Source organism: Polistes dominula, unplaced genomic scaffold (assembly GCF_049000335.1).
Source record: "Polistes dominula isolate Pdom_NZ unplaced genomic scaffold, Pdom_raw_medaka contig_84, whole genome shotgun sequence".
Classification (NCBI taxonomy): domain Eukaryota; kingdom Metazoa; phylum Arthropoda; class Insecta; order Hymenoptera; family Vespidae; genus Polistes; species Polistes dominula.
Window position 1 is genome coordinate 2,219,237 of NW_028300944.1, and position 25,475 is coordinate 2,244,711.

General features: G+C 36.7%; 1 protein-coding gene across 5 annotated transcripts in view; it reads left to right on the plus strand.

Annotated features, from left to right (window-relative positions):
• Positions 1-25,475, plus strand: part of exd (PBX homeobox extradenticle) — a 70,270-nt gene that overhangs the window by 10,647 nt on the left and 34,148 nt on the right. For all 5 annotated transcript variants that reach the window (XM_089171721.1, XM_089171716.1, XM_089171720.1 and 2 more), the window contains exon 3: positions 22,124-22,377. In XM_089171721.1, coding sequence (XP_089027847.1) covers positions 22,124-22,377 — 254 coding nt within the window. The remainder of the gene's footprint in view (positions 1-22,123; positions 22,378-25,475) is intronic.

A 25,475-nucleotide genomic window follows, 5' to 3' on the forward strand; every position in this document is an offset into this window, starting at 1 on the left:
TCAATATATTTCTTCATGATGAGTATGCTCGTCGATCACAGTTAACTGATAAATTCGACATTTCGTTGACAAAAATTCATTCAAATATTATTACTAATGTTTTAGAGAGACGAATCATGTGAGAATCGTGACGAGTATACTCGTCAATACGCAAAATTCTGCTACTTCTTCATGATGAGTGTACTCGTCAATACACAAAATTCTGCTACTTCTCTATGACGAATATACTCGTCAATTATAGTTAACACGCGGCGGGTATACTTTGCCATCAAGTTACGCGTGCAGCGGGCGTTTTTTTCGTGAATCGCGCGGAAGTTTGGTCAAAAATTTCTTGTATATTATTTTTTATGTTTTCGTCGGATTTCATACTACATATGCATTGAAAAATGCACAATTTATTATATACATACCTAAGCTTTTTCTCCATTTCACTGTGTTGTGTAATTATACATTACTCGCCATCCACCAAAAATCTACTAAATACGTGTTTTTACGTGATCCGAGCTCTAGTGACAGACTGCGAAAAACGTGAGAACACGTTTCCCGCATACCAAGTGTTAATTATTTCTTCTACATTTTTTCATTTTATTTTTTATTACAATTAAGACAAATAGATCAGATATTTATAAAAATATGAATTTGAAAGAAAAAAAAATTCAAAGTATAGAGCTTTATCATTAAAATTGTGTGATCTTTTGCGAACCATTGGAGAATTGTACGTAAGATAAAAATGTAAGAGTAAAAAGAAAAAGAAGTATATAAGAAGAAGATATAGTGTGTGCGTGTGTATTTGTATGTGATAGAGAGAGAGAGGAAAGGTAAGGTAAGGGAAGGAAAGGGGAAGGAAAGGGGAAGGAAAGGGTAGGAACGAAACACGAAGCTCCGATCTCCGGCTCGAGATTTCATTAAAATTCATGAACCGTGCGCGACTTGTGCTTCGCCGCGGTGGTCTTTGAGTTTTGCGCGTTACGAAGAAACGGCCGGTACATCCTTCTCTCTCCTCTCTCTCTCTTTCTCTCTATATCTTAAAATATGAAGGAACGAGGAAGAGAGAAGAAGCGTTAGAGTTATGAATAATACAAGGGAACTTCTAATTGCGCGAAAGAAAACTCTGTACAAGTTCGAAAGTCTTGAAGCCGAGTTAGAAGAAGAAGAAGAAGAAGAAGGGGTAAACTTTTCGAAACTACCGCAAAACTTACCACTTGTTTCTTTCTCTCTTTCTTTCTTTCTTTCCCTTCCCTCCCCTCCCCCTTTCTTCTCCTTTTCTCATTCTTTCTGTCTCTTTCTCATGCTTCCTTTCTCGAAGGAAAAATCGAGTTGCACGCAAGCAAAGCAAAGCTGTCTCAGCGGCATCGAAAATCTAACCATCCCTATCTCCTATCCCATTTCTTTCCCTCCCCCCACTCCCCCCATCTCCTCCTCTTCTTTATTCTCTTCAAGCAAGCAAACCTTTTCTGATTACCGACGGGTAAGATTCTCGATCTCACTTCGATCTCTCTGGTAAAACTCTTGCCTCTTCTTCTTATATCCCTTTCGAAGAAATTCGTTCTGGATTATCTCGCGCTACTGGCTCATGTCGGATATTCTCGAAAGATCTCCCAAATATACACGAACTATTTTACTATATATATATATATATATATATATATATCTTTATCTTTATCTTTATCTTTCTTTCTTTCTTTCTTTCTTATGTGTACTTACGTGTGTATTATCTGCAAAACCTTTTTTTTTACTGGTTTGATTTCATTCTATTACAGGTAACCCTTCTGCAACAGGGTTTCTTATAATACGGTTTTGTTTTAATACGATTCGTAAATTGTGGGAACCTTGTTACAAAAATCTTGATACAGCACTGGATAACACAATGGTTGCTTAACATATTTAAATTAAAATTAAAATGAAATTACTTGAAAATAATGATAAGAAGGAATAATGAACTTTGTGTATCATGCAACACGGTTTCACACAACATGGAATTTTTTAGGGACCTATCTACCTTATAGGAGGGTTACCTGTATTAACAAAAGAAAACACGATTTCACACAACACAACATTTGTTAGGGACCCATTTACCGTATAGGAAGGTTACCTGTACTTTAAAATAATGACAAGAAAGAATAATGAACTTTGTGTATCATGCAACACGGTTTCACACAACATGGAATTTTTTAGGGACCTATTTACCTTATAGGAGGGTTACCTGTATTAACAAAAGAAAACACGGTTTCACACAACACAAAATTTTGTAGGGATCTATTACAGGAGGGTTGCCTGTATTAGCAATAAGAAAGAAAATTTGTTGAACATGTTCGAAGAAAAAATGAGAATTTTTGTTCAGAGGAGTTAGGGGGTAGTTGTAATTTTGGTTAGAAAATTAATGAGAACATTTCAAGGTCTTTCATCTCATCGCAGAAATACGTTCAACAAATCGTCGCTTCCCTTTCTCTCTCTCTCTTTCGCTTTCTCTCTCTCTCTCTCTCTTTCTCTCTCGTTTTCTCTTCATAGGTGTCGGCAATGAGGAGAACGATATCGTTTCCGCGGGGAGGGTACGCGTTCAACCCCCGTACTCAGGGGTCGCTGTAACGTCGCTCGTAAAAACACCGTAAACTCGACAGCAACAGGTCCCGTGTGTCTGCTGTTGGAGAGAAAGAGAGGAGAGAGAGTTCCTGTTATAGTCCCTCGAATATGTTTTCGAGTGTGCGGGGCACCCTGTTCTCTCTGGCACGCTCCTGCGATCGGACTATTTTTGATAGCTTAGAGAAAACTAAAGAAAGAGAAACTAAAGAAACTAAACGATTGAAGGAGGAATTAGATTCTTCTCTTTTTTTTTTTTTGGAAGTTTGGTACGTCGTATCAATTTAACGCAAGAATTGTTCAAATGAATGTTTAACATTTTAATGGCCGCATGTGTACGCAGTCAAACGTCGTTAGGGGCCCGATAATATTTTTCAAGAATTAATTGAAAAAAAACTTTATTGTCATTCACGAAAAAATGAACACACTATCGGCGGGTCGGGTATTTCTACCCGTTCCACAGACTGGCACTGGTCGGCGGGTCACGTATTAATACGTTTTATGTAGAACGTAAGTTAAGTTTCAGTAAAACACTTACTAATGCTTGTTTTTTTTTTCATTGTCACTAATTTTTGAGCAGGAATGATGTTTCTGGTTGTTTTTTTTTTTTTTGTAAAGCCTGACCAGAGTGTTTAGTCCTAAATTTATTAATTTTTAAGAAAAACTAATAATTTGATGAAATGTGCTATTTTGACACTGCAAGTTTCGTGCTTACAAAGTAGCATAAATTCAGTTGATTGATTTTAATAGCATTGAGTTTAAATTTTCTACATCTTCGAAATACTTTTTTGATACATATTTTTCAAATTACATTGAAATCCTACTATTAGATGTGAAGATATAACATGTTTTCTAATAAGTGCACTGCTTTCATATTTCGCTCATTTTCGCCCGTTACACGCGTGAGTCAAGCTCACGACGTTCCCGACGATAGTGTGTTAATATAAAACAAAAAACAACAAAATTAATTTTCTATATAATTTTAAATATATATAAAGTTATAAATAAAATAACGGTCAATGTGTTCCGGCTATCACACACATGTTTTGTGAGCGGTCATTAACACGTTGAGTGCTACGACACTAGACCTTTCGTTTAGGCCGTGTCAGTCACCAATGACTGACATCGTATAATACAATATTCCTAAGCGGGTTGCGTGGCCTGACGGGGACTTCCTTAAAAATGAGCTTGGCGGTCAACGTGTTATTAAAGCGTTAATAAAAAATAATCAGTCGAGTTTACGTTAGTATAAATTTTGTTTTCTTTTTTTTACTTTCTAGTCGAATAAATTGGAAACGTTTTCAGCACGTAACCGAAGTAGGATTTTTCTTCTTCGAGTATTTTAAGAAGCGGAAGAGAAAAGCAAGAAGAAAAAGCAGAAATAAAAGTGAACTCGTGTGTGTGTGTGTTTGTTTGTGTGTGTGGAGGGGCTCGGAGCGTGAGAAAAAGTATGAGAGGGAGAGAATTATTTTTATTCGAGGTGCGAACGTTTCTGTTTCGAAGGCGGCCTCGAAAATGGCCGTCTTCTTCTTCTTCTTCTTTCTTCTTTCTTCTTTCTTTATTGCAAAGAGAGAAGAGAGCAAAATTTGGAATTCTCGACGCGTAAGGAGGAGTCCGCCGCAGCCTCCGGGTTCTTTCGGCCGTTCGGTTGCATGCATAATGCATGCACCACCCATCCCTACTGGATGCTACGAGAAAAATGTCTCGGCAGCCGCGAAAACCCCCCTCTTCCTCCCCGCCCTGTACTTTTCCCATACGCGCCCTTAACATTTATTCTTCTCTACATAAAGTAAACACTACGCGTCGTGTCTTTTTCTACGTGTCTACGATCGCCCTCGTTCATAAGGGTGGATAAGGGGGTAAAAATGTTCCACTCCTCCATACCCTTTACCTCCCCCCTTTTATATTTATAATTTATTAACGAGGTTTTACAAAATCACGTTCTGTAATAAGAATTAATATTAACCAGTTAACTGTGCCACCCTAGTTTGAGAGCACACACCGTTTTGTGTCGTCAGAATCGAGCCATGACGTGTATTGAGCTTGAAACATCTTGAAATTTGATAATATGTTTTGTTTTTTTCAAAAATTACAATTTAAATAGCCCCAATGATCGTTATTTTATACGCATGACGAGTATATTCGTCCATACATTTCTCCATGACGTATATGCTCGTCGATCACAGTTAACTGGTTAATTCGACATTTCGTGAAAAAAAAATTCATTCAACAGTTTCAGACAGACGAGATTTATGCGAAAATCGTGACGAGTATACTCGTTAATGCACAAAATCGTGTCACTTCTTCATGACAAGTATACTCGTCGTCAATCACAGTTAACTGATTAAAGTTATTTAAGTAATAAATTAATTGGATTATGAAAATGAGTTGATTTTATTATGAAAGTATGTCGACGAGTTCATTTGAACGATTTTGAAAAATGGCGTCGAGGCGAGCGAGCTCATCCTCGTTGTTTCTGTCGGTGGTTTTTCCACCATTTGTTATCGAACGCTTTTCCAACCCCGTGAGCAGCAGTAATGGAGAGAAAGAGATAGGGAGAGAGAGAGAGAGAAAGAAAGAGAGAAGCTGAGCTGACAGCAGTGAAGGTCCACCCTTCTTCAGGGACAGTTACCCTCTTTGTTCTATTTGGAAACTGTGTTCTCATCTTCGATACGATTTTTACAGCTTCGTTAGATCTAGTGGAAGATGATAGGCATTTTTGATCTTTTACCTTGAAAACAACGAGCCCCTTTTTGTATTTTTCTTTTCTTCATTATTAGGTTGAAACCTCGTGAACCTAATCTCGTTCGTTTTTTAACACGTTAAGCGCCACGTCAGCTATCGAGTATACTCATCATGGGAAAATGGCTTGATTTTGTGTATAGACGAGTATACTCGTCATGGGCAGATTCCGGCAGACACCGGCACTTACCCGATAATTTTTGCATGGCACCAACGTGGAGCCACCAGACGTCATACTGTTAACTATATATATATCATTTATTTATAATACGTGAATATGATTTTTCCATTATGTAATTTCGAAGTAGAAAGTTTGAGCGCAATGAACCCACAAACTTTTGCTTTTCACCCTAATATTTATTAATTTATTTTTTGTTATCTTGAACTCACTATGATAGAAGGAAACCAATAAGGCGTAAGGACTTATTCGCCAGTTTTATCAAGTAATAATAACTTCCGATGCGAACTTCTTCTTCCCACGGTGTATACGTGATATACGATACATCGTTCTCGTTAGTTGGAAATCGAATCGAGGGGGTCTCAGAATAAAAAGATGAACTTTGCGAAAGAGGAGAAATGGTGTGAGAGGATGGTAGTAGTCTCCTCGTATGATGGTAGTGGTGGTGTTAGTGGTGGTGGTAGTTTTATACGCGTGGAGACATGAACGAATTCTACTATACCTATGGGAATTATATGAAACGAAAATGAAACTCTTGGAAAATTTTCTTATATTTTTTGTCTCTTCTTCTTTTTTTTTTTCTTCTTCTTCTTCTTCTTCTACTTCTACTTCTTCCTTCATTTTTCTCTAGTAAATAAGAAGATTGTAACGTAATACAAAATTTACGTAAGATGTTGGTCCATCCAAGTCTGATGTTAGAGTTTGAAGGATTAACGTAAGAAATATGAAAGAAAAAGGGAACAAAAAGAAGAAGAGATGGTAGACTTCGAGTAGAAAAACTCAGCGGGAGACTAGAGACCTTTTCTTTTTTAAGAAAACAAAAAAAAGATATCTAGAGATAGATTCACTATCTTCAGACACATCAAATCCAAACCCACTCCACCTTCTTTTTTTCTATACTTCACTTTTTTTTATTTTATTAAACAATTTCAATATTTCACCGTTAAATAATATTTATAATAAAAATTATTTGTTTCAAAACAAAATAACAATCTTCGTGTTAGGAGAACAATAAACCTTCCTTCTGAGCGCCACGTCAGGCATCGATGGCTGACAGTAGACTTCCCGTTTAGGCCGCGTCCGTCACAGGTGACTGACACATTCAACTTTTTTCAATACAAAGTCATGCCTTTGGCCTGACACGAATTTTCTCTAAGAATTCGCGTGGCGCTCAACGTGTTAAAAGAAATGTAATGAATTCTTGAAACAACTTTTATAAATGAGACAGAATCTAAGTATAGAGTTCATCGACTTTTATTCGTCGTAAGTAAAAGAAGAAAGATTTTCAACATCGTATTGGGTGAAACGTTCAATGTATTCGCATGAATGCACTCTAGAGATTTTCCATAGGAAGTCTGGTCGCATCGCATCGTTAAGTTCGTGGTACGTTTACTTCTATCAACATCCTCGCATACCCGTTTCTATGCAACGGCCAAAGTTATTTTCTCACACACACTGTCGTCAGAATCAAGCCATGACGTGTATATTCGTCAATCACAAAGTAAGTTGTTGCTTTTGAAACATCTTGAAATTTGAGAATATGTTTTGTTGTTTTTAAAAATTACAATTTATATGGTCAATGGTCGTTACTTTATACGCATAACGAGTATACTCGTCAGTACACTTTTCCATGACGAGTATACTCGTCAATCGCAAAGTAAGTTGCGCTTGAAACATATTGAAAAAAATACAATTTAAATGGCCAATGGTCGCTACTTTATACACATGACGAGTATACTCGTCAGTATACTTCTCCAAGACGTGTATACTCGTCGATCACAATTAATTGGTTAATCTAATATCTTTTTTATGAAGTTCTATGAAATTTCATAAAAAACACAGACTTTTTTCTCACTCTCTCTCTTTCTCTTAAGTTTATTTATTCGCGAGTCAGCCGTGCGATTCGGTTGGTAAGTCCTTATAAAAGAAGACCTGGTAAATATATAGAATTGTGTGTGTGTGTGTGATTGGTTGTAGATGTGTGCTCTTGGTATGTTATATATAAACTTATATATATATATATACACACATATATATATATATATATATGCCTATGTACCTATATAGGTGGAAACGTATATGTATAATAACGTGGGTGGTTAGAAAAAGGGTGCATGAGATTGTGTGGGTGCGTGGCGCGTTCTCACCGACTCAGAAACTCAGTCGCGTGTTGGTCGACGCGAGAGCCACTCGATCAATACGCCACGTTGCCTCCTGCACCCCCACCCCCCACCCCTGGAGAGCGTGCGCCTTTCTCCACCCCCCACCCCCACCCCCACCCTACTCTTTCGACTCCTCGTGGAAAAAGGACGAATTCTTTCCTTCTATCTTTGTCTCTCTCTCTCTTTTTTTCTCTTTTTTTTTTCTTTTTTATTTTTATTTCTGTCTTTCTCCCTTCGAACGAAAACGCACACGAAGATCTCGAGGATTTATATAACGTCGATAAAATAACGGGTGGGGGAGGGGGAGAGGAAACGCAGCTCGATTCTTTTCTTATGGCGTTTTCTGGTGCTGTTCGTTCGTCGGACATGGAGAACGGAACGAAAACCACCACCACACACCGGCAGCAGCTAGATTTATTTTCCAGTCGATAATGTCCACGTTGTTCAGAGTTTTCGCGTGGGCGTTTCGTTGCGTTCCAACGAAAGAAGAACCAGAATTACCAGAAGAAGAAGAAGAGGAGGAAGAGGAAGAGAAGGAGGAGTTATGTTAACGTTACTATGGTAGTTGGTTGGTTGGTTCGTTGGTTTGGTTGGTACGTTTGTTGGTAGTGATCGTTAAGCTTCGAAAAATCTTCTTCGAAAATACCATTCTCGTTAACAAAAGGAAAAAAAAAACACTTAGATCATTTGCTTATAATGTTTGGTTGGGGGTTTGGTGGTACGTTCTTTGGTTGTGATCGTTAGTCGTAGCTTCGAAAATTCTTCGAAAGAAAGAAAAAAGAAAAAAAAAAAACCACTGTAGATCGTTTGCATGCTTTCCAACTCGTTAGTTTATTTAATCGATTCTCATTCAATCCTTCGGTCTTAGGTTCTTTGAATTTTCCATTTGCGATAAGAAACGTCTGTTTATTTTTTATTTCCTAGCAAAGTAACTGTATATACCATACACTTATGGTGTATAATATCTTCAGAGAGAATACGTATTTTTTGTTTCTTTCTTTTGAGTTACGTTCGATACTTTTTGAGAGAAAGAGAGAGAGAGATGGCAAGAATGAATGAAAAAAAAGAAGAATAGGGAGAAAGGTCGAGAAGGGTCGAGTTTCTGACCAGTAAAAGCACAGCACACGCGTGCAGAGAAACCGACGGACCACTTTTTCTCTACTATTCGTGAAGAGTTGAATTGAAGAAGAAAAAGGGAAAGAAAAAGGGCGTGTATATAGGACGATGACGACGACGTAGGGGGGCACACACATTTGGTACACCTGTGCTGTATATTGCGGAAAATGCCGGACTTGCCAGGCAATAAGAATTTCTTTTTCCACCGTTTTCCTTTCCCCTATCCCCCTCTCTCTCTCTCTCTCTCACTTTTTCCGTAGCTTTGCGCAACATTTTATTAATACCATCACGTTTTTTGCTTCTTTTTCTTTCTTTTCCCTTCCATCCTTCTTAGGATGACGTCCGTGAAGTCTCAGGAAGAAAAAAAAATAGTAATTCGCATCATGTAGTTCGTATACTGTCGTGTTATGATTATTATTCATTCCTCACGATTTTTTTTTCCTCTTGGTTCTAACAAGCCTGAATAGCGAGAATTCTATTTGGTTATGTTGGTACATATGAAATGTTGAATTTTCTTTTTTTTTACATGCGAATATTTGTCTTCTTGTTTTGTATGACACAACTTTGTTTCTAGTTGTACTCACCATTTCTACAAAGAAAATTTGTTCAATAGTGTTCAATTTTGTTTAGTTTGGGAATAATAGTGTATTGAAATAAGTTGAATATATTTTAATTAAAATAAACAAATTTTTTGTGTGCAATTTGATTATATGAAATATTAAAGGGTTTGCGTTTCAATGCAATTAAAAATATACATACTAAAGTGTTAAACTGCTTAAGTGTATCTAAGGATGTTAAATTTATACTTTCTATTAAAATAGTGGCAATTAATATGCGTTTTCTAATCATGAATAGAGTTAGGTCACTTTCAAGATTAACAACCAGATTTATTATAAAATTTGAACTAGCCCAAATTGATAATACTCCCCAAAAAAATAATACTCAATTTATTTTAAAAATCTTTAAAACACTTCAGAAACATCATTTATGCGATTGAAAACATTTGTTAACTACATCAATTACGAAACGATTTACAGGTCATTTACATTTTGCGTGTGTAAAAGGGATTTGAAGAAATCATGATATATGTCGTAGTAGGTGCATTATGTCCTTGAATTTTGCTGTTGTAATTTGTCTGATATTTTCATACAGTTGTGTCAATATAATATTGACGAACTTTTTTAGTCTACCCAGACGTAGTAATAAATTCAGGATTTTCAAATTTTCACTCTCATTCATCGGTCTTATAGAAAATTTGATACGGTTCATTTTTGACAAAACACATTCAAACATATTTTTAACCAGTTTATCGATTCTCCGTTAGAATTGTGTACCCTTTTAAAAATTGCCTCTTCTAATAATTTTGTTCATATATCTACTTAAAAATCGGACATTTCATGCGTAACAATTGAATAAATAAATGATCATAAAAGGGAGAAGAGGATATGTTCGTACAAGCTGCTTGAAAAGTCATCGGATGCTCTTCTCTTGGTTCAGTGAAGAGCTGGTAGAATTCTACACTAGGATAGGACTCCTCCGAGGATTCTCCAGATGCAACGCTTCAATAACGAAGTCGAAGCGAGAGAAGCTTAATTTGCCAGGAAATACTCTACTACCACCCACCCACCCTTCTTCTTCTTCTTCTTCTTCTTCTTCTCTCATCTCATCTCATCTCATCTCCTCTTTCCTCTAGAAACTCGTACATATATTCTCAAGGAATGCTTTCTCTTCTTCTATTTTCTCTCTCCTACTCTCACGTAGTTAGGTTCGCGTATTTGTGTGCATCAAGAAACCCAACCTAGAGAGAGAGAGTATTGGTAAACTCAATGTGTTGAGCAGAGAGAGAGAGAGAGACAGAGTAGTACATAACACGCTGCTGGACTATTTTGCTGCATTCCTGGTTTTCTCTCTCTCTCTCTCTCTCTCTCTCTCTCTCTTTTACACATAGAACATACACCCACGTATACTAATACATTCTCTTTCATTGTGTCTATCTTTCTCTTTCTCCAACATTCGCGTTTCATTAAAAGATCTAGCTAGAACTCTTGGCGCAGTTATCCGCACCCAGCAGTACATGGGACTGGCTGTCAAGTCAACCGTATCGAGTTTAGATTCCGTAAGAGAGAAAAAGAGAGAGAAATGGAATTTGAAATTTATCGTATCCAAGACGAATTCTATCAATAGAAAATGGATCTTATCAGAAAATAGATATGAGATGATATAAATACATGGATGAAATTAGATTTCTAGTTAGAGTGAATCGTTTTATGATGCATAGATGTAATAAATTAAAATGTAGTATACATATATTGTATTTTCGTTATTATTATTATTAACCCCTTGCAGTACACTGAAATTTGGAACAAGCTGTGCCTAAACCATGCGCTCGAATTCCTGCGAAATAAAACGAAGCGTGGAGACACTTTAGTTTTCAAATGTTGGACTACAAGAATGTATTCTAAGTAGTACGTAAACTGCATTGAGAAATAAGATATAAAATACCCATACATATAAAGAGGAAAAGTAAAGAGATAAGATCTCACTCAACATTCATACTTTGCCGAGATTAAGAGCACGAGTATGACTCGTGATATTCATGTTTGATCCGAAACAATCGATTACGAGTCAGACTCGTGATATTCACGTTTGACATGAAATTTAATAACAAGCCTGACTTGTGATATTTAAGTCTGACCTAAAATTTTCATCACGAGTCAGACTCGTGGAAATAGTGCAAGGGGTTAATTGACATTAGGAACTCGAAAGTTCATTGCCGCAAATACCAAATCCCGGCCAGTGTTCTTGTCCCTGAGCGCGGACCCCTCCATTCGCGGTCTTCGTAGCCAATTTCTTTAAGATCCCGAAATAATATTGTCCTCCCATCTACGTCTCGGTCTACCCAGTGGTCTTTTCCCGTTCGTTATACCGATCAGTATTTTATGCACCATTCGATCCACCACCATGCGCGCCACGTGTCCTGCCCATCTTAATTGGCGTGTTTTTACGACGTTAATGATGTTCGGTTTTGTTGTACAGTTACGTTATGGGGTTTTCTCCATTCACCCGTTTCTTCATCGCATTTTGCACCGAACATTTTACGAACAACTTTATTTTCGAAAAGCCTTAATCTTTTTGTAAGTGATCAGTTTTCGGTACCATAAATGAGTAGGTAAGACGATTGTCCTGTATAACCTGATTTTAAAGCACCTAAACAGCAATCACGAGCTAAGTAATTTATTGTATTTTCGTAAGTTTGTAAAATTTGGTTGTTTTCAAGGATTTTTACGATTATCGATAAATATTTGGATAACATTTTAAAGTTCGGTAGCCACGTAAACGAGAAGGTTGAAAAGGAGGAGGATGTTTTAAACGAGAGCTCAAACCCCACTCCCATCCCACAGTGATGTTTGCCCCAATGGGTTCCTCTCTTTCCATGTACTTGTAAAGAGCGAGCGGCAACTTTATTAGAGTCGCTTTTATTACTAGCCTCGCTCGTGGTAACCACAAAAAGAGAGTGTGCGTGTGCGCATGTGAGAGTGTTGAGTTATCGTTGTTGTTCTCCCCTCCTTGTTCTCTTTGTTTCTCGTTGGGTCCATGGGAAAACACCATGGAAAAAGATAGAGGGAGATAAAGAAAGTTAGATAGAAAAAAAAAAAACGTATACAGGTAAAAACCAGGAGATAATTTTCAATAGAAAATGAATTTTCTCTTCTCCCCCTCCACTTCACTTTCTCTTCTGTTTTTACATCAACGAAATTACGTTCTGTCTCTGTATGATTTTACGAGGTGCTGATACGAAAATTCGTTTCTTGCGAATGATAAAAGTTAGGATAGGAGAAATGAAAGCAAACGTACACACATACACACACATATGTGAAAGAATACGCGTATAAATGGGATGAAGACGCAAACGCAGCATCATCGGTGATAATGCGAGGGGTAGGGGGGATATAATGTCGAACGTAAGGTACCACGAAGAAGGTGGAAAGATGAAGGTAAAGTAGTTGCCGATGGGTAAGGGTGGGGGTAGCCAAAAGTAATTTCCCGTCGACTAAGACGGGCTGGGAGAAAGGGAAGGAGTGTCCCTTTTCGACGTTTACGACGTGTTTTACGCGATCAAGGCAAGCCGTAACAATTATTGGGCGATTTCGCGGCCGTAAAATTTTATTCCTGTTCCGCGCGATCGCCATCATCCCCCTCCCGTTTTGTTCCATCCCTTTTCCTTCCTTCCTTCCTTGTTTGCTAGTGTTGCAACTGTGTGACTGAAAGAACACAGGGGTGGGTAAGATGCCCTTTCTTTTTTTACAAGTCGTGTCTTTTTAAATGCAAGGAGAAACTATTCCTGGTTCAAATTTTTGTCCAATTAAATGTTGTATTCATGGTTTAGGGTTAGATTTTATTTTGTTAATATTTAAACGTAATTTTGTCTCATAAATTATCTTTCCTTATTTTATTGTTTCTTTTTTTCGATATATACAAAGAAGTCATTGTAAATTGTACAACTAACCTAAGTTTTTCAGAAGGGGGAGAGTTCATCTCGTGTTACCTATAATGGTTGCTCGTTAGTTAACAAAAAAAAAGAGTTAATTACGATTAAAGTTGTAGAGAGATAGGACATATACACCTGTCGTAACATCTGCTCATAAGATACTTCTTTAATCTCTTTTTCCTCGATGTAATTTGAAATTTGATTAAAAATATAAAAGCAGTAGAGAAGAATAGTGTATTTTCTGTGTGAGTATAAAGGATTAAAAAGAACAAGAGAAAGAGAAAGAGAAAGAAAGGGGTAGAGGATCGATGACCGTGAGGTCGTTTCAGACAGCCGGTGTACATCGGGGGCGCCGCTTGTCCTCAACATTTGGCCGCGTTTTCGCGTCGACTTTTGATTTACGTTAGCTTGGAAAAGCCATGGCTGAAGTGAACGGAACCCCGCCGGAACTTCCTGGCAAAATAGAAAGAAAGAAGAAACCGGAGATACGGTCCAATGAGTTCTGAGTGTACCAACAGAATAGAACAACCCCTATTCTCTTCCTCTTTTTCCTTTTACCTCTCCCATCTTTCCTTTTTCTTTCTTAGAGAAAAACATTTTCTCTCATCCTCTTGTCTCGCTTTTAGATCGTTTTGCACCCTACGAGAAAAGAAAGAAAGAAAGAAAAAGAAACAAAAAAAAAAAAGGTACGCAGTGAAATAGAGAAAAATACTTTTGGTCGTATCGTCGGATGCTTGAAACTGACATAGCTTCAAAGAAACCGAACTTTTCTTCTTCTTCTTCTTTCCAGTCACGATGCCGATGAAGTGTATCGTGTATCCTATTTTATTTTGAAACGGGATCAACATGATAGAGAATCCACTTGTACATTTTTGTGGAAAAAGACAAAAAGAATAACAGAAAAAGAGAAATCGTAAATCGAAAGCTTAAAAAATCTTTAACTATACGCGTGTGATGATAAATGCTGAACAAATATGTCTAACAATGAAATCATTCTGACGATGAATATGAATAGTCTATTTGAAACTTTTGTTATAATATTTGAATGAATTTTTTTTTTTTTCAATAACATGTCGAATTAAATTGATTTATTCGTACGAAAGTTTTACAGTATCTGTTTCGTTCGGTTTAACGTTTTGTGTCGTCAGAATCGAGTCATGACGTGTATACTCGTCAATCACAAAGTAAGTTGTTCTTGAAACATCTTGGAATTTGAGAATATGTTTTGTTTTTTTCAAAAATTACAATTTAAATGGCCAGTGGTCGCTTCTTTATACGCATGACGTGTATACTCGTCAATACACTTCTCCATGACGAGTATACTCGTCAATTAAAGTTAAATGGTGAATGGTTAATTAGGTGAATTATTACTTCTATACACATGTGTAATGTTCGAAAAGTCATATAAACAATATTGAATAAGAGAAAGTTGATAGAGGATGATAACGTGCCAGTCTGAAGGTGAATCTCGAAGAGTCTGAAGGTGAATTTTGAAGAGGAAGGTACTCCGATCATTTCTTCCGAACTTTTATGCAGCAATAAACTCTCCCATCGATTAATTAACAATTATTTTAATATTTTAATAAATTCTACTTATATTATAAGACAATTTAACCGTCGAAGTAATCACTGTTCAGGAGTGATAAAATAATTACATTAACCAGTTAATTATGGCGCCGTTTAGTGTTGTCAGAATCTAATCATGACGAGTATACACGTCAATCACAGTTAACTGGTTAACCCCTTGAGTATTGAATTATTTGAAGATTTTTATGCATATATAACGGTTTTAATTTGTTGCTATATGAATTAATATGTAAAAGTAATAGATTTTATTTAGAATACATTTGTATTGGTGATACAAGTATATTTTTGCACAACAACATTTTAATTCAAAAATATAAATAGATATATAAATGAAACAAAATAGAAATATTTATATATTTATATAAGTTTCTTAACCACTTGTTCTCTATAAAAACGTGCTACGCACGTCGAGATGCTTTTGTTTCAAAACGTGTACGCCTATGGACGTGGTGAACACGTTGTAAATAGATTTAGATTATTTTCATCATATCAACCACCCACACATAACACGAAAGGTTTTGAAATCTTTCGAGCGAAAAGTTTTCGTAAAATATTTCCAAAAAATCTTACAGAAAAACCTTGCAGACATTCTAAAATATTTTGAAAAAGATTCATAAAAGATTTTACAAAAATATTTTAAAAACATTTCTAAAATATTTTACTGATAGAGTAATCTTTTGCAAGTTTCTGAACGCGGACATTTTCACCTTGTAGAAAGATTTTTTTAGAAACCTTTTTGAAAGGTTTCAAACTTTTCGAGAAATGTTTTAGAAAGTAAGTTTTTATGTTATATGGGCAATATTGTAAAATGGAAAATAATAGTAAACTCAGTGATATTGTTTAGTAATAATTGCAATATTGTAGCGCACGGCACCGCAACCGTGAAGTTAAATCGTAGGGCAAGTGGTTAAATTCAGATGACGAGTCAGACTCGTCAAATATACCCAAAGTGTTAAAGAAAGTAGAATATTGAAGATAAAAATAAAAATGATCAATGGAATAACAAACGATATTTTATCTAATGGGCGTATAAAACAGTAGATAGGCAGTTTCACTATGATAATATGTATGCTGAAATAAACCTAAATTTTCCAAGATAATACCTAAAAAAAAGGTATTCGTTTCTTTTTGTATTCTTTACAGTCTCGAATGATACACCTGCCACTATAATATTCTTCTTCTCTATCTAGTTTTGAATATTTTTTATTTGAAACGTAATTGAAATCGGCACGGAAAGAAGGATTCGACATGAACACCAGAATCGCATTCGTTTATGAAAGAATCGTATTCGACAAGTAAGGGGTGTGCGGGGGCTGGGGGAGGGGTGAAAGGTGATATCAACGGGTGCGATAGAATATCTCTCGTGGTTTGATTTCCTTCCTAAATCAAAAGAGGTGGAAGGGGGCGGGGATATTCTTGCAGTTCGGTGTCGATATCATATCCCAGAGGCACTGCTCATCCTCTTCTTCTCTCTTTCTCTATCTTTCGTTTCGATTATACGAAAAGGACAAAGAGAAAGAGAGATAGAGAGAGAGAGAGAGATGAAGTTCCCTGCTGGTTGGATTCACCCTTGAATTAAAATACCCGTTCATTTCGTCCTTTCTATTCGTATTCCCTTTTTCATCCTCTTCAAGCCAAACCAGTTCGATGGTTCTTTGAAAACATGGGCATTCACTTTGAATTAGAAACAGCGTGAGAATGAATCTAAGAAACACGTATAAAAATAAATGGAAAGATACTTTAAAAAACTTTTTTTCAAACGAGTTTAGAAGACTCAACGTCTCGTTATTAACGAATAGGAGGTGAGAGGAGGGTGGGACAATTTGGATGACTCGATCGATAACACGACGAAAGAGTTAGGTATAAAATTTAGTCTTTCTTTCGAAGATTGGTCTTCTCTTACTCGGCAAAAATTTTCTGCCGAATCGAGCACTTTTCTATCCTACTATACCTTCATTCCTTCATATGAAATCCTTCGAATTGTTAGCTCCCATCAGCACCCATATCTCATGCGCTTACCTTCACATTTTTCTTCTTCTTCTTCTCGTCATTATATTTTTTTTTTTTTTTTTATTATTTCTGGAACGCGAAAAGTGGATAGCAGCGAACGGCCGACAACCCTTTGTTAACGTGCCTTATCTTAATTGCTTTCACGGGTTCCCGTTTAGATCAATACACACAGTGTCGCAGCAGCAGCAGCAGCAGCAACGGTAACGGCACGGCCGTCCTGCAACACCATAGCACTGTTGAACCCGCTTCACGAATCCAAATTATCCCGAGGGTTGTTCCGACGAAGGGTGTAAAGGCAGAGAGACAGGGAGACATCGAGACAGAGTGAGAGAGAAAGGGTGGGGAAGGGAAAGGGGATACTTTACTCTCCGTTTTCCTCTATCTATCTATCTCTCTCTCTCTCTCTCTCTCTTCGTATTTCTGTTTCCCTTGCACGCGTTAGATCGTTGCATATTTTAGAAACGTTTGCATTCCTCTTCTGTAGCCCCCTTTCTCTCTCTCTCTCTCTCTCTCTCTCTCTCTCTCTCTCTCACTCTCTTTCTCACGCCATCCAATTCACTGATTCATTGCATCTACGTTCCAACGCGACTGGATCGTGAAATTAGATTTGCAAACGTCAGGGCTATCGATTAATCGTTTGTGCACTATCGATGGATCACCTTACGAGGTCAGTTTGACTTCGTTACCCTTACCCTTATTGCTGGTTAAATTTTGATACTCGACTAAGTTTGCTTTCAATACTGTTTGATCTTTCGAAAATTTATGGTTGCTTATATTTTTCATCGTCATCAGGAAAATTATATCAACACTTAAGGTACCAAGCCCATTTTGTGGAGTACAATAAAAGAAAGTTGGATTGTTTGTATTGAAACTCTTTCAAGATGACACGTATGACAATAACTTCTAGCCTACTTCCAGGTGTCCTACGATCAGAGAAACCTTTCCAGTCCCTTTTTGGCCCTTTAAGTATTATCTTCAAGTATATCTTAAAAGAAATATCTTATCACAAATCGTAAATAACCAGATAGAGTAACAAAAGACTTGAAATCAATCGGGCGCCGTATCAGCGCCATTCGAGTTGTCACTTAAATCTGCCGGGCGCTAATTCGGCGCCGCTCGAGTGCAAAGGGGTTAATAAATAATGAACACGTATACATTTATGAATTAGTTGCACCTAAATATCAGGTTGGTATTTAATGGGGTGGTGGTATATTAAATACTACCTTGGTTAAGAACGAACCTTCAAAACGTTTAATTTGCATGCTTGTACCTCTTGTACATCGAACAAGGAGAGAGAGAGAGAGAGAGAGAGAGAGAGAGAGAGTAAATATGCGGAAAAGGAGGACAAAAGGGAAAGAATGAGAGAGAGAGGAAAGGAGAGACATCAGGCAGACCGTCTGAGTCGTAAAATGTTAACTGCTAGTAAAACTGAGTTTACGCGCTTGTAAGGACCCCCGTAGGAGGTTTGCCACCCCCTCGACGTGGCACGAAAGGGCCGCCCCTTACACCCCCTAATGGCCAGATTATTGCCCGTAAGCCACCCCCACCCCTCCTCCATCAGTCGAGTTTCTTCCTCGTGTCGTTTCTAAGACGTGAACGGGCTCGCATATTTTCTTTTACGGAATTTCATGGAAATCATTTTCTTAAGACGTTTCATTTTCTTTCGTGTGTGGACACTTTTAAATAAATTCTTATAATCTTTTTTTTTTTTTATCTTTTTTTATTGTTCATTTCGTTTCATTGAACCATCTTGTGATCGGTTGGTTTCTTTATGTTTCTTTTTGATTCTCGAGATGGGATGCATTAAAATCGATTCGCATACGTTTTCTTACTCGATGTTGCTGATGGTCTTCTTTAAATTGTTATTTTTATGATCCCCGTTTCGATCTAATGATCTTTCTCAAAATATTTTACGTTAGTAAGATGTTCCAATGAATTTCACTTGCCTTTTTTTACGATTTTATTATCTCTCAATGATTTTATTGGAATATATAGAAAATTACTTATAGTTTATTATCGTGTTGAACAAAAATTATAGTCTTCTTTTTTTTTTTTATATTTTATTCCTCAATCATAAACAAAACATTTCTTCACTTAAGATCTTTTCGTTTTCTTCAACAAACTGTATCGCGAAACTGAACTACTTTTATTTTTAATTATCCTTTAACTCTTCTGAAAACTTTTCTACCCGTTGTGCATCGTACGAAACGTGGAACACGAAAAACGGATATGAAAGTTTTAATGGTGAACCGAGTTTTTTTATTTTTTTTTTTTTTATTTTCTTTTCCTTATACCCATCTTGCATTTATTCTTAACTCGTTCGTAGAAACGTCCAAAGATTTTTCTTAGTTATGAGTTTTGAAAAGAAAAATAATATTAACACTATTGCTCCACGTTGGTGCCATGCAAAAATTATTGAGTAAGTGCCGGTGGCTCAACTGTGGTGCCATTCGGAAATTATATATATATACTCGTCTATACACAAAATTGTGCTATTTTCCCATGACGAGTATACTCGTCAATAGACAAAATTGTGCCATTTTTTCCCATGACAAGTATACTCGTCAATAGACAAAATTGTGCCATTTTTCTCATGACGAATATACTCGTCAATACAAAAAAAAAAAAAACAGTGCAACTTCCCCATGACGAGTATACTTGTCAATGCACAAAATCGTGCCATTTTTCTTCATGACGAGTATACTCGTCAATTACAGTCAACAAGTTAAATGTAACTATGCAACTTACTTTTATCTGCTGTACAAAAAAAATTTTAATATCCTTGATAAATGACGTGAAATGCATGGGACAGTAAAGGTGTTAATCGAATGATTTTCGATCATGAAATTCCCTAGAGTGTAAATCCCCTAAAGGGTATGTTTCACCCTCCTTTTTTTCTTTCATCCCATTTTACTTCCAGAATCACGCGTTCTAATTGTTACACTTCGTATAAATGCATTAGCCTCGTGCATTCGTTTCACGGTTTCCCGGATTTCAACTTTGAACTTTTACCCTCACTTTTCGATCTCTCCGGAGACTTTTGATTCTTTTTTTTTTTTTTTTTTTTTTATCCAAGCTAACTTGAAACTCCTCGGATAAGAGACAAAGAGAGAGAATGAGAAATTGGGGATGGGTGGAGAAAGGAAATGAGAAGGAGGTGATAAGTTTTTAACGAATTTAAATCAGGATTTAAATAGAATTACGTTTCCGAGATTGGGTTGAATTTTTTTTCATCAAATTATCAAAGAAAATAAAATAACTTAAGTTAGGAAAGTTGAAAAGTGGTCCCTGTAACTGTGTAGGTTCGTTGATTTTTATGTACACGGATGAAACTCCTCTAAATGTATGATTGAAAATGTAAATTTGAACCAAAAGTTTAATACACACACACACACAAACATACACGGAGTATACCGTGTATGTGTAAAAAAAATCGATTGGTTTTTCCACATGGAAGGAAAGTGCTCGATTGATTTTTACGATGTCGATGTCAGGGGATGGTTTGAGGTTAGTAGAGGGTTGAGAGAAAAACCCCTTTCTGGTCATGGAAAATTTAAAAAAAGGGAACCCCTTTATAAGCGTTTCGTTTTTATAGTAAATTTAGTGTCGACCTATGAGTAAAAATATTCTTCGCATTGTCGCGTTACAACCACTACTACCATCGTAGAACAAAAATTCTTCAAATGGCTTCATCATTATCGTACCAACCCCTTTACGTATAAAACCCCTTTTTCGTCGGAGTCTTTATGGTGCTTCCTAGGATTCTCGAGTATTCCGTCCTTATTTTTCTAACCAAGTGTGTGCTTCGTGTATCTATGTGAAGTACGTGAGTACGTGTGTCTAACCAAGGAGAATAAAAAGCGTCGAATTCGCGTCTTTCTCAAAGAACTGTCAAAATACTGGTAGAAACGTAAAAGAGGAAGGGAGAGGGAACGGGGAACTGGGTTCTTCAGCATAGTAAGAGAAAAAGAGTAAAGTAACTATTTCTCCCTTCTCTTGTTTGCCATCTCTTTTCTTCTTTCTCTTTCATTCTCTGTCGTTTTATAGCTCGTCCAGCTCTATCATACCTCGTAAAAGTACAATAAAAGCACTGTTACGCCTTAGTAAAGCACCCGTTCTAAACCACTGCGTGCACAGCTCCTTAACTGAGAAGAAGAAGAAGAAGAAGAGGAAGAGGGAGGGAAGGGTGTATAAAAGAAAGACAGAGAAGAAAGAGACATTGAAACGAGTAGGATAGAATATCAAAGTCAAATTGATTCTTTTATGATCAACGAACGTGCTGCTCTCGATTCTTAACATCGACGATTTTCTTATGTACACCACCTACTACCGAATTGATTAATAGTATTACTTCTTACTTTTTTTTTTATTTATATCATACTATTATTATTATTATTAACCTCTTGCAGTACACTGAAATTTAGAACAAGTCGTGTCTGAACCATGCACCTGAATTGCTGCGAAATAAAACGAAGCGAGGAGACACTTTAGTTTTCAAATGTTGGACTACAAGAATGTATTCTAAGTAGTACGTAAACTGTATTGGGAAACAAGATATAAAATACCCATACATATAAGGAAGAAAAGAAAAGAGATAAGATCTCACTCAACATTCATACTTTGCCGAGATTAAGAGCACGAGTATGACTCGTGATATTCATGTTTGATCCGAAACAATCGATTACGAGTCAGACTCGTGATATTCACGTTTGACATGAAATTTAATAACGAGCCTGACTTGTGATATTTAAGTCTGACCTAAAATTTTCATCACGAGTCAGACTCGTGAAAATAGTGCAAGGGGTTAATTGACATTAGGAATTCGAAAGTTCATTGCCGCAAATACCAAATCCCGGCCAGTGTTCTTGTCCCTGAGCGCGGACCCCTCCATTCGCGGTCTTCGTAGCCCATTTCTTTAAGATCCCGAAATAATATTGTCCTCCCATCTACGTCTCGGTTTACCCAGTGGTCTTTTCCCGTTCGTTATACCGATCAGTATTTTATGCGCCGTTCGATCCAGCCCCATGCGCGCCACGTGTCCTGCCCATCTTAATCGGCGCGATTTTACGACGTTAATGACGTCCGGTTGTGTTGTACAGTCGGTGTACTTCTACGCTATGGGGTTTTCTTCATTCGCCCGTTTCGATATCGCGACTACCGGTATGATGATTGTCCTGTATATCGTAGACAGCAACCATGAGCTGAGTAAATTGATTCTTGGTTCATTTCTTTTGTCTAAATAAATATGTTTTGTTGTTGCAGTACTATCGTTGAGAAATACGCAAGAAGAGGAACCACCAGATCCACAATTAATGAGGCTGGATAATATGTTGATTGCCGAGGGTGTGGCAGGACCAGAAAAAGGGGGTGGTGCGGGGGCTGCTGCATCGGCATCGGCAGCTGCTGCTGCTGGACCACCTGGACAACCTGATAACGCGATCGAACATTCGGATTACCGAGCGAAACTTGCTCAGATCAGGCAAATCTATCATCAGGAACTCGAGAAATACGAACAGGTTTGTTTTCCCTTTACCATTTTCACACTTCTGATCGTTGATCTTAAAAAATGAGAATAATAATTTAACATTTTTTAATTCTTCGAGTGTTATGGGCGCATATATGCGCTTACCAGTTTCTTTTACTTTCCTTGGTTTCATTATTAACACGTTGAGCATCACGTGAATTCTTACGAAAATCTTCGTCAGGTCACACGCTCAACTTTCCGTTTTGCGAAAGTTGAGTGTCAGACACAAGTGCCTGACACGGCCTGAATAAGAAGTTTGGTGTCAGTCATTTATGACTGACGTGGCACTCAACGTTTTAGAAAGGAATTAAATACGATAAAAATGAAAGACAATTTTGAATGAATTTAAAGAGGATTTTTTTTTTTTTAATTAATTTATTGTAAGTATCATTTTTTATATAGTTGGTAGGAATAATAATTTATTTAAATAATTATGTAGAAAAGAGAATATTTGTAGATCACCACGTTGCTTATATTACGGAATTAATAGGAAAAAATAAAAAAAAAGCCTAGAAGAATAATGTAATATGTTAAGAACCCTTCTAAAAAGGTAATTTTTGTTCAACTGAACTTTTTTAACATTTTACTATTATGCAAGTAAACCAATCTGATAAGAAACGTACGTATAAAACATCTACCTCATTCCAGTTTCTCCTTTGACTATTCGCGTGCTAATAAACGTACGATGCATACGTGTCACGCGAGATCAGTGACCTTGCGTGACTCTTTTTCCTTCTTTATATTTTTCTATTTTTTTTTCTTCTTTTCTTTTTTATCCTCTTCCTCAAAGAACATCGTCGAACTTCCGACAAATTTTTCCTCGATAAAAAGAACAATAAAATGGAACATAGAATAAAATTATTCTCGTTGGAATTTTTTCATAATAATACGTAATGCATCAAAATTACAATTACAAAATTTATCGTTGACCTATAATAGTTCGAACAATTGGTAATAAAAATGAACAAAATAATAAACTCAGAACGTTATAGTCTTAAAATCTATTAATTAGGTGAATTATTATCGTGGAACACATGTGCAACGTTCGGAAAGTCTAATAAACAATATTTTAATAAAAGAAATTTCATAGAGGACTTTGCTTCAGTCTGAAGGTGAATTTCGAGGAGGACGGTACTCCGATCATATACTTGGTGTTTTTAAACAACAATACACGTTTCCTTTTATTAATTAACATTATATTAATATTTTAATACTCTCTAGTTACATTACAGGACAATTTAACCCTCGAATTCATCACATTAGAACATAAATGGAATTAGGCCACTTTCAGAATAAATAGCACACATATATATAGTATTGATACTATGTTTAAACGATCAAAAAAAATAATTTAACGGTTTAAACGATGGCTCGTGTTGTTGTACACCTAGCGTACGTATTTTCATTATCCAAACCTGTTTCAACTGCCATATTTCAAAGCGCGTGTCAACGGTGGTCTCGATGTGTTTCTCACACGCGTCATTGTATATGTATATGTATGAGTGTATTGGTATCATCTACAACTAAAACGTATATGTTAGGGTAACTAGTTAGTTTGCTAGCGTGCACGAGACGATGCATTGTAGGGGTGAAGAGGAGAAGAGAAGAGAAGAGGACAAGGGTGGTTGTGGGTGGTCATAGGTAAACTGCACCCCATCGATAATGACACGCGAGAGCCCGTTGGGTTTACCAGTGATACGATGTTAGTTAAGAGGGAGAGATTGGGGAGAGATTTCTCTTCCGGACTACTTACCTGAGATCTTACAAACCACCTTAGAAAGGTCGTGACAAGACTGACGAGTGTCTTTATGTTCTTACTTTGATTTACATTTACTTTTTCGACGAGTGAACGTTTCCAAATTTACGATCGTTCGTGTCTAATTGTATAAAGGGTTTATCTTTTATTTATTTTTGTAATTAATTGTGTAATTTATTTAATTATCATTTATGTTTTTGTTAAAGATTTTTCAAGTATTTTTATTATTTTTAATTCATTTTAATACTATCAGCTGAAATGTTTAGTAGATATGGAATAATTTGTTACTGGTATGGATGTTTTGTTGATTGATTTTACTAATCACATTTTAATAATATAAATTAAATATTATATTAATATTTTACTATTAGGTCTACAAGTAAGTTTTCAGCGTTTTTTCAGAAAATGTGAGAATTTATTCTGAAAAAATGGTTACATATTTTTCATTCAAAACATTGTCCATCGGAAGTTACAATTTTTTCCCATTTTTCTGGCAATTTGTGAATTCCGGACCAAAAAAAGTTCTCGTCTTTTGAGTCCAAGAACGTATTGAGCCAATTTTTGATTCTCTCTACTGAAGTGAAGCGTATTCCGGTAAGAGCGTTCTGCATCGACCGAAACAAGTGGTAGTCGGATGGCGCCAAATTTGGACTATAAGGCGGGGTGAGGCAGAATTTCCCATCCACTATTATCTAAATAGTTTTTGACTGAAGCAGCAACATGTGGCCGAGCATTGTCGTGGTGAAAAATTACGAACTCGTGTCTGGTCTGATATTCTGGCCGTTTTTCCGCCAATGACCGCTTCAAACGAATTAGTTAGGTTCGATACAATGGTCCTTTGATGGTTTGACCATTCGGAAGCAGTTAGTAGTATATGACACCCTTCTGATCCCACCATATGCAGAGCATGACCTTATTCATGTAAACATTTCGCTACGGCGTCGATTTGACCGGATCGCTAGGCTTTGCATATGTTTTTTTGTGTTTAGGATTATCATAATAGATCCACTTTTCGTCACCAGTGATAATACGATGCAGAAGCGACTTTTTTTTATGCCGCTGCAGCAACATTTCTAACATGCAAAATCGCCGTTCGACATCTCTCGGCTTCAACTCGTACGGTACTCAATTTTCAACTTTTTGGATGAATCCCAAAGCTTTCAAGCGTAGGGAAATGGCTTGTTGCGTGACGCCCAATGATGCAGCAAGCTCTTCTTGAATTTGACTCGGATCCTCATCCAGCAAAGCCTCCAATTCCTCGTCTTCAAAATTTTTCGGCTTTCCGAACCACTCATAACACGTCGATTTACCAATACATTCTGCCCCGTAAGTTT